Source organism: Actinia tenebrosa, unplaced genomic scaffold, assembly GCF_029948245.1.
Source record: "Actinia tenebrosa isolate PJP-AT-01 unplaced genomic scaffold, QUT_ActTen_1.0 PGA_scaffold11__36_contigs__length_13525064, whole genome shotgun sequence".
NCBI lineage: Eukaryota > Metazoa > Cnidaria > Anthozoa > Actiniaria > Actiniidae > Actinia > Actinia tenebrosa.
In genome coordinates this window covers 12115624-12132544 of record NW_028292571.1, presented here as the reverse complement: position 1 = coordinate 12132544, position 16921 = coordinate 12115624, and the positions used below count along the sequence as shown (strand labels likewise).

The window sequence follows — 16921 nt, the reverse complement described above, 5'->3', positions numbered from 1 at the left end:
AAATACCTCTGCTAGTTTTTCAACAAAGAAGATGGATGTTAGTTATTCTGTTTACGCAGAAGTACGGAAGTACCTTGAGTGTTTTAAATATATTTGATCCAAAATATTTTTGATCCTAGAAGATTCTTGTGCTTGTTTGATTACAATTTCTATGAGCTAGCAATCACAAATTATCATAGTCCGGAGGGTTTCGGAAAGCAATCAGGCTTCGAATGTAAAGCGTGAGGTGTTGGAATGCACGACTTTGGAAACATTCTGTACAATAGAAAGGCGTAACGATTCGTAACGATATAAACAAAGTGCGAGTGAAGAAAGCGGTCACATATTTAGAATTATAATGCAAATGTTTACGGAATTGAGAATATTATTTGACGGTTTTAAATTATTTCAATGAACTTGAAACTTTAGGGTATATGAATGCGTTATCTAAAGTAACTGACTTGGAAGTTAAAAAAAATTCATCATCGGATTATTGAGTTTGACCGTTTTTAGTAAAGATAAGTGAAATCTTTGACAAGATATCAAAAGGCACAACTTTATAACTAGGCTTGAAATCATATTTCTCGAAATCGAATAACGCGATTTCTTTCCATTTCTCAGAAGGACAGGTGGAATAGGCCACAAACAAAACCCAGTCGAGCCACCTTAACTATGATTTATTCGACGATAAACATTGAATCCATCGTACTATCCTAGAATAGAGATGTTCTAAAAATAGAAACAACCTATCAAACTATTCAGGGTGAGGGGGTTTGAGATAAATCCAAAAGATTTCTTTGATGACGTCAGAAATTCGAGTGAGCTAAAAGTAGATACAACGTATCCAGGATGGAGATCTAGGAGGGATCGCCCTGGAGTTTCCAAAACAGCCGCTGATTGGTTCCTATGTCTGATCACGTCATAATTCGGACTATTCTAAAAATAGGTATGACCTATCCAAAACACGGGAATAGAGAGAGCAGCGGAGTTTCCAAAAAGGCCCCTGATTAGTTCTCGGGGACCTATGAGGTAATTCTAAAAATAGATATAACGGGATTAGAGGGGGCACCGGAGCTATGACGTCACTATAAGGGGTATGACGTCAATTTGGGGGCTGATCCGAAATCACCTTTTCCGCACAATCCTAATATGGAATTGATCATACCATATATGGAGTGAGCTTTCTCTACTACAACTTCGACACTAACATATAGCGTAAAGCTTGATATGTAAACCAAAACCTCAAACCGAGAGCAAAAAAAAAAATCATCAAGCAACTCACAAAGGACTCCTTCTCTCCCAAATCCCCCACCCAACAACAACGAAAAAACAGTTTTTACGGTGTTAAGTGACACATAAGTTCGATAATAAGCTAAAAATAATTAGCATATACCAACTTGTGTACTTCCTAAGAACGCGCGCGCTCATTGGCTAATTGGAGATGAATATTGTACGATATTTACCTCTGAATCTCGGAATATTGAGTCGGCGACTAAATGGCATCTGCCGGCAATCGTTTTGCTACAGTTTCCGATGAGGAAATTGAAAAAATTAAAGTGAAGGCCATTCCTATCAATACTAAAAAGGCCACGAGGTATGGCCTAAAAGTTTTGCTATAAGTTTTGCTAAAAGTTTTGCTTGAATTTGTCACACAAACTAAAAGTTTCTGTTTGTTTGTTTTTATTGAATTATTTTATATAAAAATAAGTTACTTTGTACACAAGTTGGTATATGCTAAAACAATTATTCGCCTCAGTCTCAGTCAATACGAAGAATATTTACTCGCGTCTCGGTAAATATTCCTCGATATTCACTTCGCCTTCAACGAATAATTGCTAAATATCCCGAATTGCCTGAAAAAAAGCGTATGAGCTACCGACTAACTCTTTAGTGGTCCAAATCGCCCCCCTCCCCCCTCCTCTCTCTCTCTCTCTTCCCAAGTGTACAGCACCGGCCCTATTTATAGAATTCACTAATGTGAGAATAGGAAATATTACATGTTAAAACCGATTATCCTTTGGTTTCAGCGAAGGACCTTCAAGAATGGATAGAATCTACTAGTGACGAGTTCGCAACTGTTTTGTTCAAGTTGAATTCCATCGTAGACAACGCTGACACGCTCGTGAGGTCATTGTCACCAGCCGTACAGCAAGCTATTGAGAGACAAACCACTGAGATCAAGGTAGACTTACGCGTAGGGTGGGGTGGGGTGGGGATTCATTGGCACTGAGATCAAGATACACTTGTAAAGGGTAGGGTGGGAGTTGTCAGTCAAAGAGATCAAGGAAGACTTACGTGTAGGGTAGGGTGGGGTGGTGGGGCGAGGTGGGGTTGGGTGGGGTAGGGATTTATTGTCACTGAGATCAAGATAGACTTGTAAAGGGTATGGTAGGAGCTGTCAATCAAAGAGATGAAGGAAGACGTACGTGTAGGGTGGGGTGAGGATGGAGATTCATTGTCACATAGATCAAGATGTAAAGGGTGGGGTAGGAATTAACAGTTAATGAGATTAGGCCGGAATAGGGATTAATAATCGATCACTGAGATCAAGGTAGACTTGTGTAGGTTGGGGTAGGGATTGACAGTCAATGACATCAAGGTAAAACTGTATAGTTTATGGTAAGGGGGGATTGGTAGTCTTTGACATCAAGGTACACTTGTTTATGGTATGGTGGGAATTGCTATTCACTGAGATCAAGATAGATTTGAGTAGGGTCGAGTGGGAACGGAGTTTCACTGACATCATGGTAAACTTGTTAGAGTAGGGTGGGGATTGATAGTCATCGAGATCAGGGTGTATAGAATGATCTTTGTGATCAATCAGTGATTGAAAACTGAGCATTACAATAGAATGATTTTTCTCTAGCTTCTAGTAAAGCTATAGACGCGCCAATGTATTAGTGTAAAATGAAATGTCAAGAATATGGCTACGCTCATTGAATGGAGATCCATTTCCTTATAAGAACGTAGTCTCAATAAACCATCTTTAATTCTTGTTTTGAAATAGAAACTTGTGCGCAAGAACAAAGAGTCAGGAAAGGAAATTGATTTTATCGAGGTCCAAGAGATGTACGACTCAGCGATCAAGATTGCCCTAGGAATAGCCCTTCCGGTCATTACTGTTGTCATCCCTACCATCCCTAAATTAGTCAAGTTTGCCGAGACCAAAATGGGACTCAGGAATTCCTACACGGTAAGAAGACTGAAACTAGATCAAACATAATACCATCCGCCAACCGGTTGGCTCAGTTGATTGAGCATCGAACTTTCGTGCGGGAGGTCGTGGTTCGAGTCCCAGCCGGACCAACACTCAGGGTCTTAAAATAACTGAGGAGAAAGTGCTGCCTTTGTAATTACATCTGCAAATGGTTAGACTTTCAAGTGGCTCGGATCACCACTTTAAATGGCGGTCCCGTCTCTCCACATTTCATCATTACTAACCAACATCGGAGGGACGTAAAAGAACCACTGAGGACGTAAAGAAACCCTGGCAGTGAACACCCTCAGTGCCTACACCTCATACTAACCATCTCTCATTCATAAAATCATTGTAAAGCGCTTTTGGACATATCCACATGGAAAAAAGCGCTATATAAATATCATAATCACAATCCTCTAATACTATGAAATGCCATCTAGACCTCGCTCACCAACATGCATGAGTTCCAGTAGCTTGGTGGTTAGAGCGACTGACTAGCAAACAGAAGGTAGAATTCCGCCTGGAGCTTGGAAATGTTTCGGGGGAAAATTTGCTTTAAGTGCAAATTGGTTGTGCAAACCAAACAATGCACTGCGCACCTATATTATTAATACATCGTTCGCCGTATTTGCTTTCTTACAAACTCTGCATGGTGGTATAAAATTTCAGCAAATTTTCTAACTAAAGTACTTACACGGGAATCATTAAGTGGCTGTGTACTATTATATCGTTATGATTGGGAGCATTGCATAATATTGTATTGCTTACGGCACGCAAATCATTGTGGTTGCCTATGATTCCGGGGGTAATCCACAACCGGCAGAACGAAGCCTGGGAGTGGATGAACAAACAATGAATGGTGAGATAAAACAAAGAACGCAGCTCACATGTAGAACAATACACATTATTCATTATAATCCATGCTTTCTTTGTTTTTGTTATTTTGTCCAATCCCAAGCTTCGTTCTACCAGTGGACACCGACCCATGATTCTTTAGTACTATGACTACTGAATGACTTTACGAACACAAAAACCCCACTATTTCTCTATCTCACAGCTTCTACCAGTTTAAAAAATATATAACAAAAAAGAGCCTTAAATTAACGTATTCGGGAATCAAGGGTGGGGCGACAATAATGCCCTCAAGTATTCTGTGTTTTGACATTCATTAAAGATGTATGTGGGTTACGTTTCTTCAGTGCAGTCTTAAAGGATCTTTGCCGAGAAAAGATTTGCTTCAACAAACGTAATTTACACCTCTAATAATGCACTCACTTGTCATGTCTGGTGTCTGAGTTATATAGTTAGCATCAGATTGGAGTAAAGTTTGCTAGGTCACTTCCATTATCCGAAACTTTTTCCCACAGCTCTCCGGTTTTCCTCCCTTCACGAAACACAAAAGTTTATTGTCGTCTGATTTTTATTTCAGCTTGACGATTCATTGTCCAACGCCCTAAAGAAGCCCCCAGCAACAAGTTCAAAAGCCAAGGTTCTCAAAAGTTGGCTAGGCAAAACCAAAGTGAGGATAGATGATAAACTGGAATCCTTTAGGACTACTCTGAACACAAAATATGGAGGAGCCGTCAAAGTTATGCAGAACATAGGTTCTGGTTTGGTATTGATATTGGGCTACGTTGGATCAGGTGCGTTATTTTATCGAATTGATTTCGGTCTTTATACTAACAAATCCGCTTGCAGTTTTTATTGGTTGTTGTATTATCAGGTTCCTTAGTGAGTTTAAAGCCTGCTTGCTTCTCGTTAGTGACGGAAGCCGACGCAAGCATTAGTACTAGTCCAAGCCAACGGAAAAGGAGGGAAACCCAAAACTGTCAAATGAAACATATTTTAAATGCATCTACAAACGTGGTAGAGAAGCAACAAGATCGTATTGAATGGGTCCTAGGATAACCCACATTTCTATTGGTAATGATAAAAGGGTAAATTATACACCGTGAAAAGATGAAAAAACTTACTGACGTTTCGGACGCTAGTCCTTCTTCGGAGTTCCTCTTTTTAATACTCCGACGAAGGACTAGCGTCCGAAACGTCAGTACGTTTTTTCATCTTTTCACGGTGTATAATTTAACCTTTTATCATTATTGATTCATTAGAAACCCCGACGTATCTCACACTAGGTAGTAGTATAGGGAATGGGGGTTCCAGCGCAATCTCAACACGGGGTAAGACCCGCGTCAAAAATCCACCTACGGACGACCCCCACTCCAAGTGTGGTTGAGGGCAACAGCGCACTTAAATATGTTAGTCTATATATGGAGTGCGAAGAATGTAAGAAGTTCGTTAACGACTTTTGCATAATTTGTCTAAGACCTAAAGTTATCGTACCTAAGCCCAAGGGTTTCTGGTGTTGTGGTAAGAAAATGCAAATAGAAGACGACACGTCAGCACAGTGTTACGAATGTGGTAAGAATATTCGTAATGCCGTACCAAATGCTACCAGAGAGCAGTATTACGCCAATGGAGGTCGTAAGAAAACGCCATATAAGAGAATAAAATACTTCAGGGACTGGATGAGTCATATCCAAGGTTTACATCCGGTATATTTAAGCGACGAAGTAAAGAAGAAAATCATAGACCATTTAGAAGAGCCAACCCCGCAAAGTCTACGGAAAACGCTGAAAAAATTAAAACTAGGGAAATATTACAAAGCTATTCCCTATCTTTTGTCTGAAATTACTGGTAACTCTATTCCCGAAGTTTCTGATATGAGCAGAGCCGAGTGGATGTTTTGTCGGCTGGATAAGGATATTCCTTATTATCCTGACGTAATTTACGAAATATTTTACAAAATAGACCCCAACCACCCCCTCTTGAGATGGATTCCAAGAAGATAGTGGAATTAGCATAAATCTTATGGCATAAGATTACGCGTAATTTCCAGACTGTCGTTCGATATGTAAACGAAATCCTGTCACGCTCTTTTCAAAGTAAATATTTACTGAGCAAGCTTTCTTTGAAGCTCTTCTTTCGCTTCCTGGTAGATCTTTTTGCGAGATTCCTCGGAAAGATCTTTTACGACTGTTTTTTTATTCCTTATGTCCGTCTTTAATTTCTCATACTTTTCCTCTTCGGTCAGAATAAGCGAGAATTCTACGTCGTCTATCTTTCTGTCACGCAGAGCCTTTGAGACAAGATCAGTAATTGTATTTACTTTAGCCCTTGACAGAGCTATTGTCGTGTCATGCTTGGATATTTTGCTTGACAACTGTTTCATAATACCCGTAGCAACAGCAGAAATAATACCACAAGCTGCCCCAACGCCGGCCAAAGGAACTCCAACGATTATTCCCGGCCCAGTAAGCGAAGTAGCAACGCCGGAGCCCGTTAACACAACGGATATGGATCCTGAAGTTATCGCAATCTTATGTAGCGTACTCCGGGCTCTGACGTACTTTTTTCGGACTTTTTCGTAGTGTTTTGCCTGCCCTTCCAAGTAAGCCAAGATTAAGTTCGCTTTATTCAAACGAAAGTTTTCAGCGTTTAGTTCGTTAGGTGTAGTATAGGGAACATCTGGGTACAACTTAGGTGCTGATGGTATAACATCCATTATATATACTAATGTACGACGCTTTTGGGAATGATATACAGGAGCAGCCACATCACGACAACCGGGATTACTGGAATTGGAGAGCATTTAGGAAGATGTTTCCGCATGCAGACCCTAGTAAGTTCGAAAGAAGGCCCGATGGTATTTACTATAACGGCTCTAGGATGTACAGCAATGCGGACTTGGAGCCAAAGCATCCTAAGATTTTACAACCAAAACCCGAGCATAAAGAAAGGCAACCTAATTTTCCAGAGAATCTATTGCCGGCAACCCAGAATTACCCATTTTACGACAACAAAGGTGGAGCGAATGACTTTGCTAAGATGGTTACCTCCTTAGAAATCCCCGTGGGTCCTACGACTTTCAAGACAAAGGTCAGAGACATCTTTAGAGAAACTGCCATGAAACATACCTCAGGGAAAGAATCCAGAGAATGGTTATCAGGTCCCAACATGCGGTATTGGCCGCAGCAGTTAAACTTTGCCGTCTGGGCTGCTACTAAAGGATGCGGTATAGCCGCGGATATGTTCCATATTCCTTTCCTGCGATTTCATGTTGCTTTTGCTATTCGTAGGATATTGTTTGAGTTAGGAGCGCCGCTTCCTAGTGACACTATCTTTAACCCGAAGGATAACAAATATGACAAAGTCGCATGGGAGCGATTAAGGAATGAGTTTAAGCTTACCAACCCCGATTTTCGTAACAAAGAGGGTACCGCCCATGGTTTAGGAGAGACTTACACCTATGCTTCGTATGTTGGTGCCAGCATAGAAACGCCGGGCATGGGGTATCCTAGCTCTTACGAATTCTCGGACTTAGGAGGCAGCGGAACGAAGGGTAATTTAATTTACTACATAGAAAGCAAAGAAAAGTATCCTTGGGCGCCTTTCTTTGCCGCAAAGGGCATTGGACTGAAAAACCAAGCAAGGATTAATCGAAGCATCGAAGCCTTTGTTTACTGCATTCTAGGGGCCCAGGTTAGCACTCGCAGCCCCATCGTAGATGCCTCCGGTGCGTCACAGGAAACGCAACAAGTATTCCTTGTCCTCTTCGAAAGCGCTGTTATCGAGAATGAGATCTCTAAGTCGGTGCAGAGATATCAACTTGCAGTGCAGCAGTCTAAAGTGCGACTGGATTACGCTTTGTCACCTGGTTGTTGGTTAATGCCAAGTAATTTGGTTATTAACGCCAATTCCGTCGTGGGTTATAACAACAAACTTCAGCGAGCAACCAAGGATATGAAGTTTGGGGTGAATGACGTGAACTCTGACACTCTTAGAAGCATCCCCCATTTCGTGGAGAAGCCTAAGAAGGAGCACGTAGAAAAGCCCGCACCAAAGAACGTAAAGAAGAAGCCCAAAAAGAAGGTCCTGCCTGCGATACCTGAGGAATATGACCATAACTTACTAAAAGCCGGCTTAGCCGCCGCGGGTGTTGGTCTGAGCTATTATATATGGCGATGAACAACCCCTACGTAGCTGGAGTAGATTGTGTCTATACGACTTACGCAGGCGAGAAAAAATACACCCAGGCATCTTGGGTTGATGTCACGGGCTTGTCCGTGGATCTGAACTACTCAGGAAAGAAGTTAATCCTTTGCAGTATTTGCATTGGCACGAGTAGTCACGCCAACGTCGGCTTTAGGTTCCTGGATGAGAATGGCATACTGCAGCCTATGAGAAATAAGACGAACAACAGGGAGCCTGTGCATTTCTCCGTAGAGCCGTACCCCGGCAGTGCTGAGAATCTTACGACTTGGACTTTACACATGGTTGCTGATTGCCATGGGAAGGTAAAGCTGCAAATGCGTGTAGACGATACTGGGCGCGTTTGCGTGAATAGCATAGAGGATCAAAGAGATAAGCCTTTTAACCACGCGACCATTAGCACTCTTACGGTGCTTAGTCTTTAAATATATGAACCCACACACGAAAGAGGACTGGTTTCTTCATTACCTAGAGGAAAAGGACTACACGGGCGACGAGTGGTACGACACCGGACTGTGGGTGGATGTTGGGGGACTAGGATTAATCGTATGTACTATTAGTATGTCGGAGCGGTATTCATGTAATATTGGATTTAGGATTGTTGACGAGACCAACGCCCCATTGTTGCCTTACAGGACGAAAAATAATAATAGGCACCCGGCCCATTTTTCATCCGAGATTAACCTATATAGCTTCGAAGACCTAGTACCATTAACTTTTCACGTGATAGCCAATTGTCAATATGCAAAGCTTCAGATTCGCCCCAGCGATGCCACTGCCGTTGGCGCCAACCCCAGCATTGCCCGAATGAATGCTGCGGGTAAGGCAACCGAACCTACGCCGGATGCTATTTGGAATCATAAGCCTATTAGCACCATGAGCGTGCTGCCGCTAGTTCCGCATTATCAAGGCGGTGCGAATACTATCTTTACTTATCCGCAGTCAAGGATGCCTCGGGCGCCCGACGACGATAAGCCACCAGTAATACACAAGGATAAGATCAACCCTTCATCTTCTTCAAAAGGACCACGCCGATAGCTACGACCAAGATCCAAATGTTATTCCCCACAAACTTTAGCAGTTCTCCGCCGGCCCTAAGTGCCAAGGAAACAACCGAACCCAGCAGCCCAGGAAGACCGGCTGCCATCTTTTTTCCCAAGTCCGTTAGTCCATTGCCTAATTTCTTTACGCCCGCGCCTGTAGCCTTAAGCGCGGACAAGATCACGCCTACTACGCTCGAAATAGCGACCGCAAATGCCAGCGGAATACCATACTTCACCAGAGCTCTTTTTATTTTTTCCTTGGTGGTAAGCCCCAACTCCTTTTCCAGTTTTTCCTTTTGAGCCCGCAATTCCGCAAGGCGTATTTCGAGTGTATCTACTTCCTTTTGGGCCGCCTCCCTTTCTTCCTCGGAGCGAGCTTGGTCCTCGATTACTTCTTGCTGCCGCTCTATTTGCCCCTCCAGGTCTTCGATAGCCTGATCTCTTTGCCGGATTTGCTCCTCCTTAGTATTGATTTCAGCCATTAACCGTCGCCGTTCCACTAAAGAGCCGGCTATGGTGGTTTGCAGGTTATCGGTATCGTCTTTAATTAGATCCAACTCTTGCAGGGCGAGGTTAAGAGCCCTTTGAGTTTGATTTCTTTCACGTCGAATTTGGGTTCTTTGGTCTACCAGCTCCCTTATTTCTTGGTCTTTGAATTCGACCTCCCTTCTATGTGCGTCGGCGAGTCGTTGGTTTTGCTTCATGTATTCCTCCTCCCTTTCTTCCAACGTTTCCCGCAGTGCTTCCACTGAGGCGCCAGAGCTTTGGGCTTCTCCTAAGTCCTCCCGTGCTTTGTCTAATTCGCGCAGGGCCTGATCCACCTGATTTCCTATTTCTTTTATTCTTTCATCTTGATGGGCGGACTTCTTTTCAGCATCGGCAAGTAGCTGACCTTGCTTTGCATATTCTACATCTTTTTCTCTTAACTCCCTTTGCAGATCCGCGGCACGTTTTTCCGCGTTGGTCCTTTCGGTTAAGTTGTGCAGCCTTTCTAACAGGCTTCTAGTAGCACGCTGAAAGCCTCTTAATCTCAAGACGTCACCCCTAACGTTGCCCTCCTCATCAAAGAGGTTTTGCGGTTTTGTCCAGCGGTCTTTGTCGGGAAATCTTAAGTCTTGGACGCTTATGAGGACTTTGTTTCCCCTTTCCGTTAGCTTTACGTCGTCAGCATCAAAGTTGTCGTAGCGCAGCTCTAGCTCCCGCGCTGCCCACTCCACGGTTTCCCGCGCGGCTGCTTCCGGCTCGCCCATGTTTTGAAGCTCTATGTGCTCACGCGGAAACGCGTACTCGCGTGCTTTGGGATGTCTTAGGGCCTTTGCAATCCTATCCCTTAGGGAATCGTCGACTTGTTGGGTGGGAAGCAGCGGTTCTTCATCACCGTCGTTAATGTCAGCCTGACCTTCCTCAGTGGTGGGATCAAAGTCGGGGTCTGTTCCTTCTACTCCCATTATATATGATAAGCTCAAAGTTAAATCCCAACGTATTACCTAAGCAGGTTGGCGGACTGAAAGCAGAACGCACCTTTCACCGGGTCACATTCACCCCCAGCAGCGCAAAGCCAGGAGAAACCCTGTACGTAGGCGTGCCCCGCCTAACAGATAACCTAGTCTTAGTCCCTGGCACCTTGGCTTTAAGGTTCGACTTAGCGGTACAGTCAAGCCCCACAGATGAAAGGATTATCGTTAACAACGTCGGTCGCAACATTGTTTCTAAGATGAGAATCAAGTTTGCTGGGGAATCCTTGCTGGACTTAAATAGGTACGATCTGTATACCACGTACAAAGACTTATGGTTGACAGCATTTGACCGCGCGCAAAGGATAGAACAAGGAATTGGTAGTGTCATTCTACGTAAGGTCCGCACACCTACGAAAACGCAACCTACTGACGGCAGCGGAGAAACCGCAGTGGCAGACGCAAAGCGAATAAAGACCGCCTATGGTAGTAAGTATGTCATACCACTGGACTTTGAAGTGATTACGAATCACGGTGTGTATTACCCAAGACAGTTATCCGAGCTACAGTTTGAAGTAACTTTAGCAGATGCTAATAACATCATTGGTGGGCTAAGCACTGCACTTACCACAACAACCCCATACTCTATTACCAACTTAGAATTACAGTACGAAACGGTGTACAGCGAAGAGCTGGCCCGTAGCGCCGGCATGGAATACAGTGCCGGAAAGGCATTCTTATACGACCACGTAGTGATGTATAAGACATTTAGCTTCCTGGATAAGACGGATGAGGTTATCAACCAAAGCATTAACCTCCCCCGAAGAAGTCTTACGGGGCTAATGCTGGTGTTTGCCAAACCCTACGAAGCCGGCAAGCGCCACTCCGAAGCCTTTCACAACCCCAACATTACTAACGTAGGGGTCAACATAAACGGCGTTCCAAACAAGGTCTACTCCTAGGGAATAAAGCCCGCAGACGTGTACAGAGAGGCAATGCGCAAGTTTGGCGACCAAGTTAGCCCCGAGGAATTCTTTAAGGATAAGTATGCGCTGTGGATTGACATGCGCACCATTAACGACGAAGACCTACATGGCCAGGGTTTACGTCTAGTAAATACGCAGGATGGCATAACATTGGAGATCAAACGCACCAAAAACGCCTCCGCGGGCGACGGCGACAAAATAAACTGCTACGTCTTCGTCGTGTCTGACGCGCAACTGAGCGTAGAAATGAATCAGCTAAAGAGCGTTGCCTATTGATCCACTCGCTCATCCTTTTGATAAAAAAATATCGTTGGTATATAATGCTTCGCGTATTCGAAAACAACGAAACCAAACTGCAATGCATAGTGCAAGGCGATAAACTATACTTCAAAGCAAAGGAAGTGGCGCTGGCGTTGGGTTACGAACGCCCAAAAGATGCAATTAAGGTGCATGTTCGTGAAAAGTATAAGGTAAAGCTTAGCGAACTTAGAGTGGAGGTGAATCGCCTCCCCCTGTATTCACAGCCTAATTCCCTGTACGTAACCGAATCTGGGTTGTATCAGTTGATATTTAGCTCTAAGATGCCAACGGCGGAGACATTCCAGGATTGGGTCTTGGAAGATGTCCTGCCTGCGTTGAGAAAGACAGGTAAGTATGAAATAGAAAGGCGGTTTGACACCCCGAATAAGAAAGTCTTCAAAATAGAGAATGAATCTGACCTGCATTTCAAAGTCGTCGATTACATACGCCGGTTTCACCCCCACGTCATCCTAACCCCCGGCTTAGGCGAACTACAGGACTCCGCCAGCAAGCGCATAACATGTTGGAAGAAAGGTTACAAACGCGGTCAGCCAGATCTACTAATCTCCAACGCCCATAAGGAGTTTAATGGCTTTTGCATAGAATTAAAGACCCCCAAGGGAAACGGCGTCCTGTCCGCAGACCAGTCTAGCTTAATTTCGCAGTACGACATGAATAATTTCCGAACCATGGTGTCCGACGATTACGACGTTGTCTGTCGTGCCATAGATAACTACGTGGACGGCATCCGCATTCCTTGTAAATGGTGTATAAAACGCTTTAAAAGCCCCGAGACGCTAAAGACGCACCTTAGAATATTTCATAGATATAATGATCGTCAACCAAATACACTGGCGTGACCTGATTTGCGGTAAAGCATACGAAATAAAAAATTACGTCGTCTTCGAAGACATCGACCGTTTACGGTTAGTCCTCAAAGACTTAGAAGGCAAGGAATATTCCCTTTGGGCGCCGGATTGCGTGCGGTACGTAATTCAGGGCGAGGAATTCACCCACTTACGCAGCTATGGTAAGGTAAATGGCCGATGGAAGTTTGACATTGAAAGAAGAGTCACTCCATCTCCTCTTTGTAGTTAAGCGCGTCTGCTAAAGTCCGCTGCGCTTTAGGATCCGCGGAGCACCAATGCCCCACAAAGGATCCTTCGGAGAATACCCTGTCGCAATGAAGGCAGGTGTATTTTTTACGCGGCGGTTTAGGAGGGGCAATGCAGTCGGCAGGTGGTTCGCAAGTAATACAGTCCATATATTGAAAGGGCGATCAGGAATGCTCCTAAGAAGGCGGCTGCGTAGGCTAGCATATACCTTTAAAAGGGGTCCTTATATTTATTAATGTTTCTTCTTTTCTTATTGAGTTCTGCATACCTTCTACAAAAGGGGTCCTTATATTTATTAATGTTTCTTCTTTTATTCTTAATAAACAATCAAAGAATATTAATAAATATAAGAGCGTGTTTTGAGACTCTTTGCGCAAACCCTACTTTACTTACGGGCTTTCCTTACCTCCATGTTTTGAGCATGCCAATCATCAAAGCGATCCAAGTACTCCTTAAAACCGCGGGGACGATGTTGCGGGCACAAGCACTGCCAGATATGATCATCTCCTTTCCTTAAGCCGCCACACGCATCACAGGGCGCACTCCAATACTCTGCGTTCTCCCAGCGCGTACCTTCGGCGCGGTCGAACTCCGTAAAGCGTTGGTCTATTTCTTTCTTACGAAGAGTTAACTTCCTTATGGTTTCCACTGGGCAACATCTCGCAGCGATATCACCATGCTCCTCGCATACGACATCCAAATCATAATTACCACGACATCTATGTTGATGCCATGCGTCCGTGAGACCTTCATCGCAGCGCGCACACACATCCTTTAAACACACCCTATTTTCTTGGTGGTATTGCAACATTTGGGGCGTGCTAAAGAGCCGATTGCAATCAGCACAGCGTCTTTCCTTAGACTTCAAACACACCCTTCCTTCCACGTGATATCGCAGCGCCTGTTTACTGCTAAACTGCCGGCTGCAAGTGCCACAGGTGGTGACGTTATCCACCTCTTTAAAACATACCTTCTTTTTTTGGTGATATTGCAAAGCCTGTTTGCTACTGAACTCCCTATCGCAATCCTTACACTTCATTATATAATAAGAATTTATTAAGCCTTATAAGGGATACTTAATAAAGTCCTGCACGCTTTCTTTTGCCCAACCGGCCATCGTCAAAAGCGCACCAAACCTCTCCGCGCGCTTCAGGCCGCACATTTCATCGTACAACTCCTGCACGCGCTCTTTTAACCGGTCTATCTCCTCCCTTTGCATTTCTATGGTGTCTCTTTTATCTTTTGCGTCGGCGACAATTCTTTGCACTGCTTCCACTGGCTCCATCGTATATATAATGGATCCGAACCATATTCCTTGTAACGCTCTGATCGTAGGACCCACCGGCTGCGGAAAGACCCAATTCGTGGTAGAGCAGCTATTAGGACCCTTTAGATACCGCTTTGACTACATAGTGCTATTATGCCCCACCTACGTGAATAACCGCACCTGGACGGGCATAGGAGTGAAAGATGACGACTTCTTCGTAGATATCTTAGACCCTAACGAGTTATCCAGCCATTTGAAGTTTTGGCACAAGCAATTCCCCAAGGACACGCAGACTTTACTCATATTGGATGACATTGCCTGTGGGGACGACGTAAAAAGACGCACCTCCGAATTAGTGAAGCTCGCCTTCAGCGGTAGGCATGACAATATCAGCGTTTGGTTGCTTTCCCAGCAGCTTACCAGTGTCTCTAAGCCCTTCAGGGAAAACATAGGCTCCCTAGTTGTCTTCTACACTCCGAGCAAGTCTGATCTGGAAACCATCTTAAGCGACTACGGCGGTGAGATATCCAAGGAACAGTTACACGAATACATGCGGCATCTAAAGACGCACCAACATTCCAAAATGATCTTCTCTTTGAGGTTTCCGTATTCCATTAACATATATGGACATTGAGCAGCTCTTAGATGAAGTCCCCGCGCAGTTAGACGAAAGTAACCTTAAGGAACAACTCAACATCCTTGTGTCATCTGGGAAGTGCAAAGAAATGATAGGCAAGGAACTTACCCATGAGCAGGTTAATAAGCTGTCGGAAGAGGAAGTCAAGAAGTTCCATAAGAGGTACGAGGCCGCCCTTGCAAGTAAGACCACGGACGCCGTAGCAGACTCAGCCATTAAGCTGGCCACCAAGCTTCTCGGACTTGCGCTGCCCATAGACGACGTGGAGCAACTGCGGAAGGACATAAGCGAGGACTATGTCATCGCCCAAGAACTTACGATAACCTGCGGGTGGTTGTCTTTGAAGTGCGGTAAGTTAATGGCAGTCGCCTCTGCGGCACTTCACGTAGCTCAGCACGTCGACTTGAAGGAGGTACTGGTGTCTTGGAAGGACTTCAAGAAGGACAGAGAAGTCGAAAAGGTCTTCCAGGCGGCACTTGCTGAGGTACCTGATCAAGTCGCCTCAAGTACTTAGTCAAGTCGTCCTTAAGTACTTAGTCAAGTCGTCCTTAAGTACTTACTTAAGTCATTCTCAAGTACTTATCAAGTCCTTCTCAAGTACTTGCTCAGGTTACCTTAAGTTACTTATCAAGTCCTTCAAGTCCTTAGATATAAATGGAACCACAGTCGAAGGTAGAGCAGCCCCAAGAGGAGCAAAAGATTACCAAGGCTAAATCCCCAGGCAGAGTTGCCGCGGGAAAGAAGCTCGCGGAGATGAATAAGAAGAACAAAGCCAAAAAAGAAGAAAAGGTGGAGGAAAAAGAAGAGGAATCCTTCATTAATCCTGGGTACGTCATTGGCGCGTTAGGAGTTGCTATAGCAGCAGGCAGCCTTTACTTACAATGGCGGGCTACGAAAAAAGTAGAACCCGTGCATGTGCCGCCAACATATCACGCACCCGTGCACGCACCTGTGGAACCAGCTGTTAGAAAAAGTAAGATCCCTGAAATGGAGTAATAACCTTCTCGCTCTGTAATATAATGTCAACCGCGTTATTGAAAACTGTTGAAGAAGCAGCTATCATTACTTCCATCGTTGCGGGTATTGGTTGGGTAGGTAAGAAAGTGCTCAAAGAAGACTTTACTGAAGACCCAAGCAAGAGCTTCGCTAATTTTGCTAAGATGACCGCTGCCGTAGGCGGGGCTATCATGGTAAAGGATTACCTACGGAAGGAAAAGTACCTGCCCACGACATAACTCGTGAAAATCTCTGTGATTTTCTAATATATAATGGCTAGCGCGGTCGTAGGTGGAATTGTTGCAGCTTTAGCATTCACTGGAGCTAATTATGGTGGTCAGTATTTGGATAGATTAGTCAGAGGCGACAAAAGCGGAGATTTGGCCGCTGAGAGGAAAAGGCATGATTTAGCGCTGGAGAAATATCAGCGGGACGTGGCAGCTTGGAATGAAAAAAGACAAGCTTACAGGGATTGGTTGGACAAGAACTACCAAGACAAAATGCAGGCGGATAAGAACTTTGAAAATACAGACTACGCCTTTAAGCTTTATGCGCAGGCACACCCCGCGGCATTAACGGGGTTAAGAAAGCCTCAGTTTAAGAATTACTATCAGCCTTCTAAGAAACAAAAAAATAGTGAGCTGGTCTTTGTAGGAGTCGCAGGACTGGCAGGAGGCGTAGCTTTGGCGTATCTGCTCTAACGAAGGAAACTGTGTTTCCTGAAATATATGATCGTCTTTTTGGAAAGCGATAAGAATGACTTTACTACTTATCTGAATCCCCCCATCCGCGCGGAAAGGGTTCGGTTGGTTAGTTGCTCTTTATACAATTCTTGGTATAACCTGATTAGGGGCATAGTCACTGAGCATAAAGGAGGATCTAACTATCAAGCC

The 16921-nt window shown here is 44.3% G+C and overlaps 1 protein-coding gene across 2 annotated transcripts in view; it reads left to right on the top strand.

Moving 5' to 3' along the window:
- The window catches only part of LOC116307656 (uncharacterized), a 39716-nt gene that overhangs the window by 12376 nt on the left and 10419 nt on the right, over positions 1–16921 (top strand). For both annotated transcript variants that reach the window (XM_089027311.1, XM_089027309.1), the window contains 3 exons: positions 2007–2161; positions 2987–3172; positions 4608–4821. In XM_089027311.1, coding sequence (XP_088883437.1) covers positions 2007–2161; positions 2987–3172; positions 4608–4821 — 555 coding nt within the window. The remainder of the gene's footprint in view (positions 1–2006; positions 2162–2986; positions 3173–4607; positions 4822–16921) is intronic.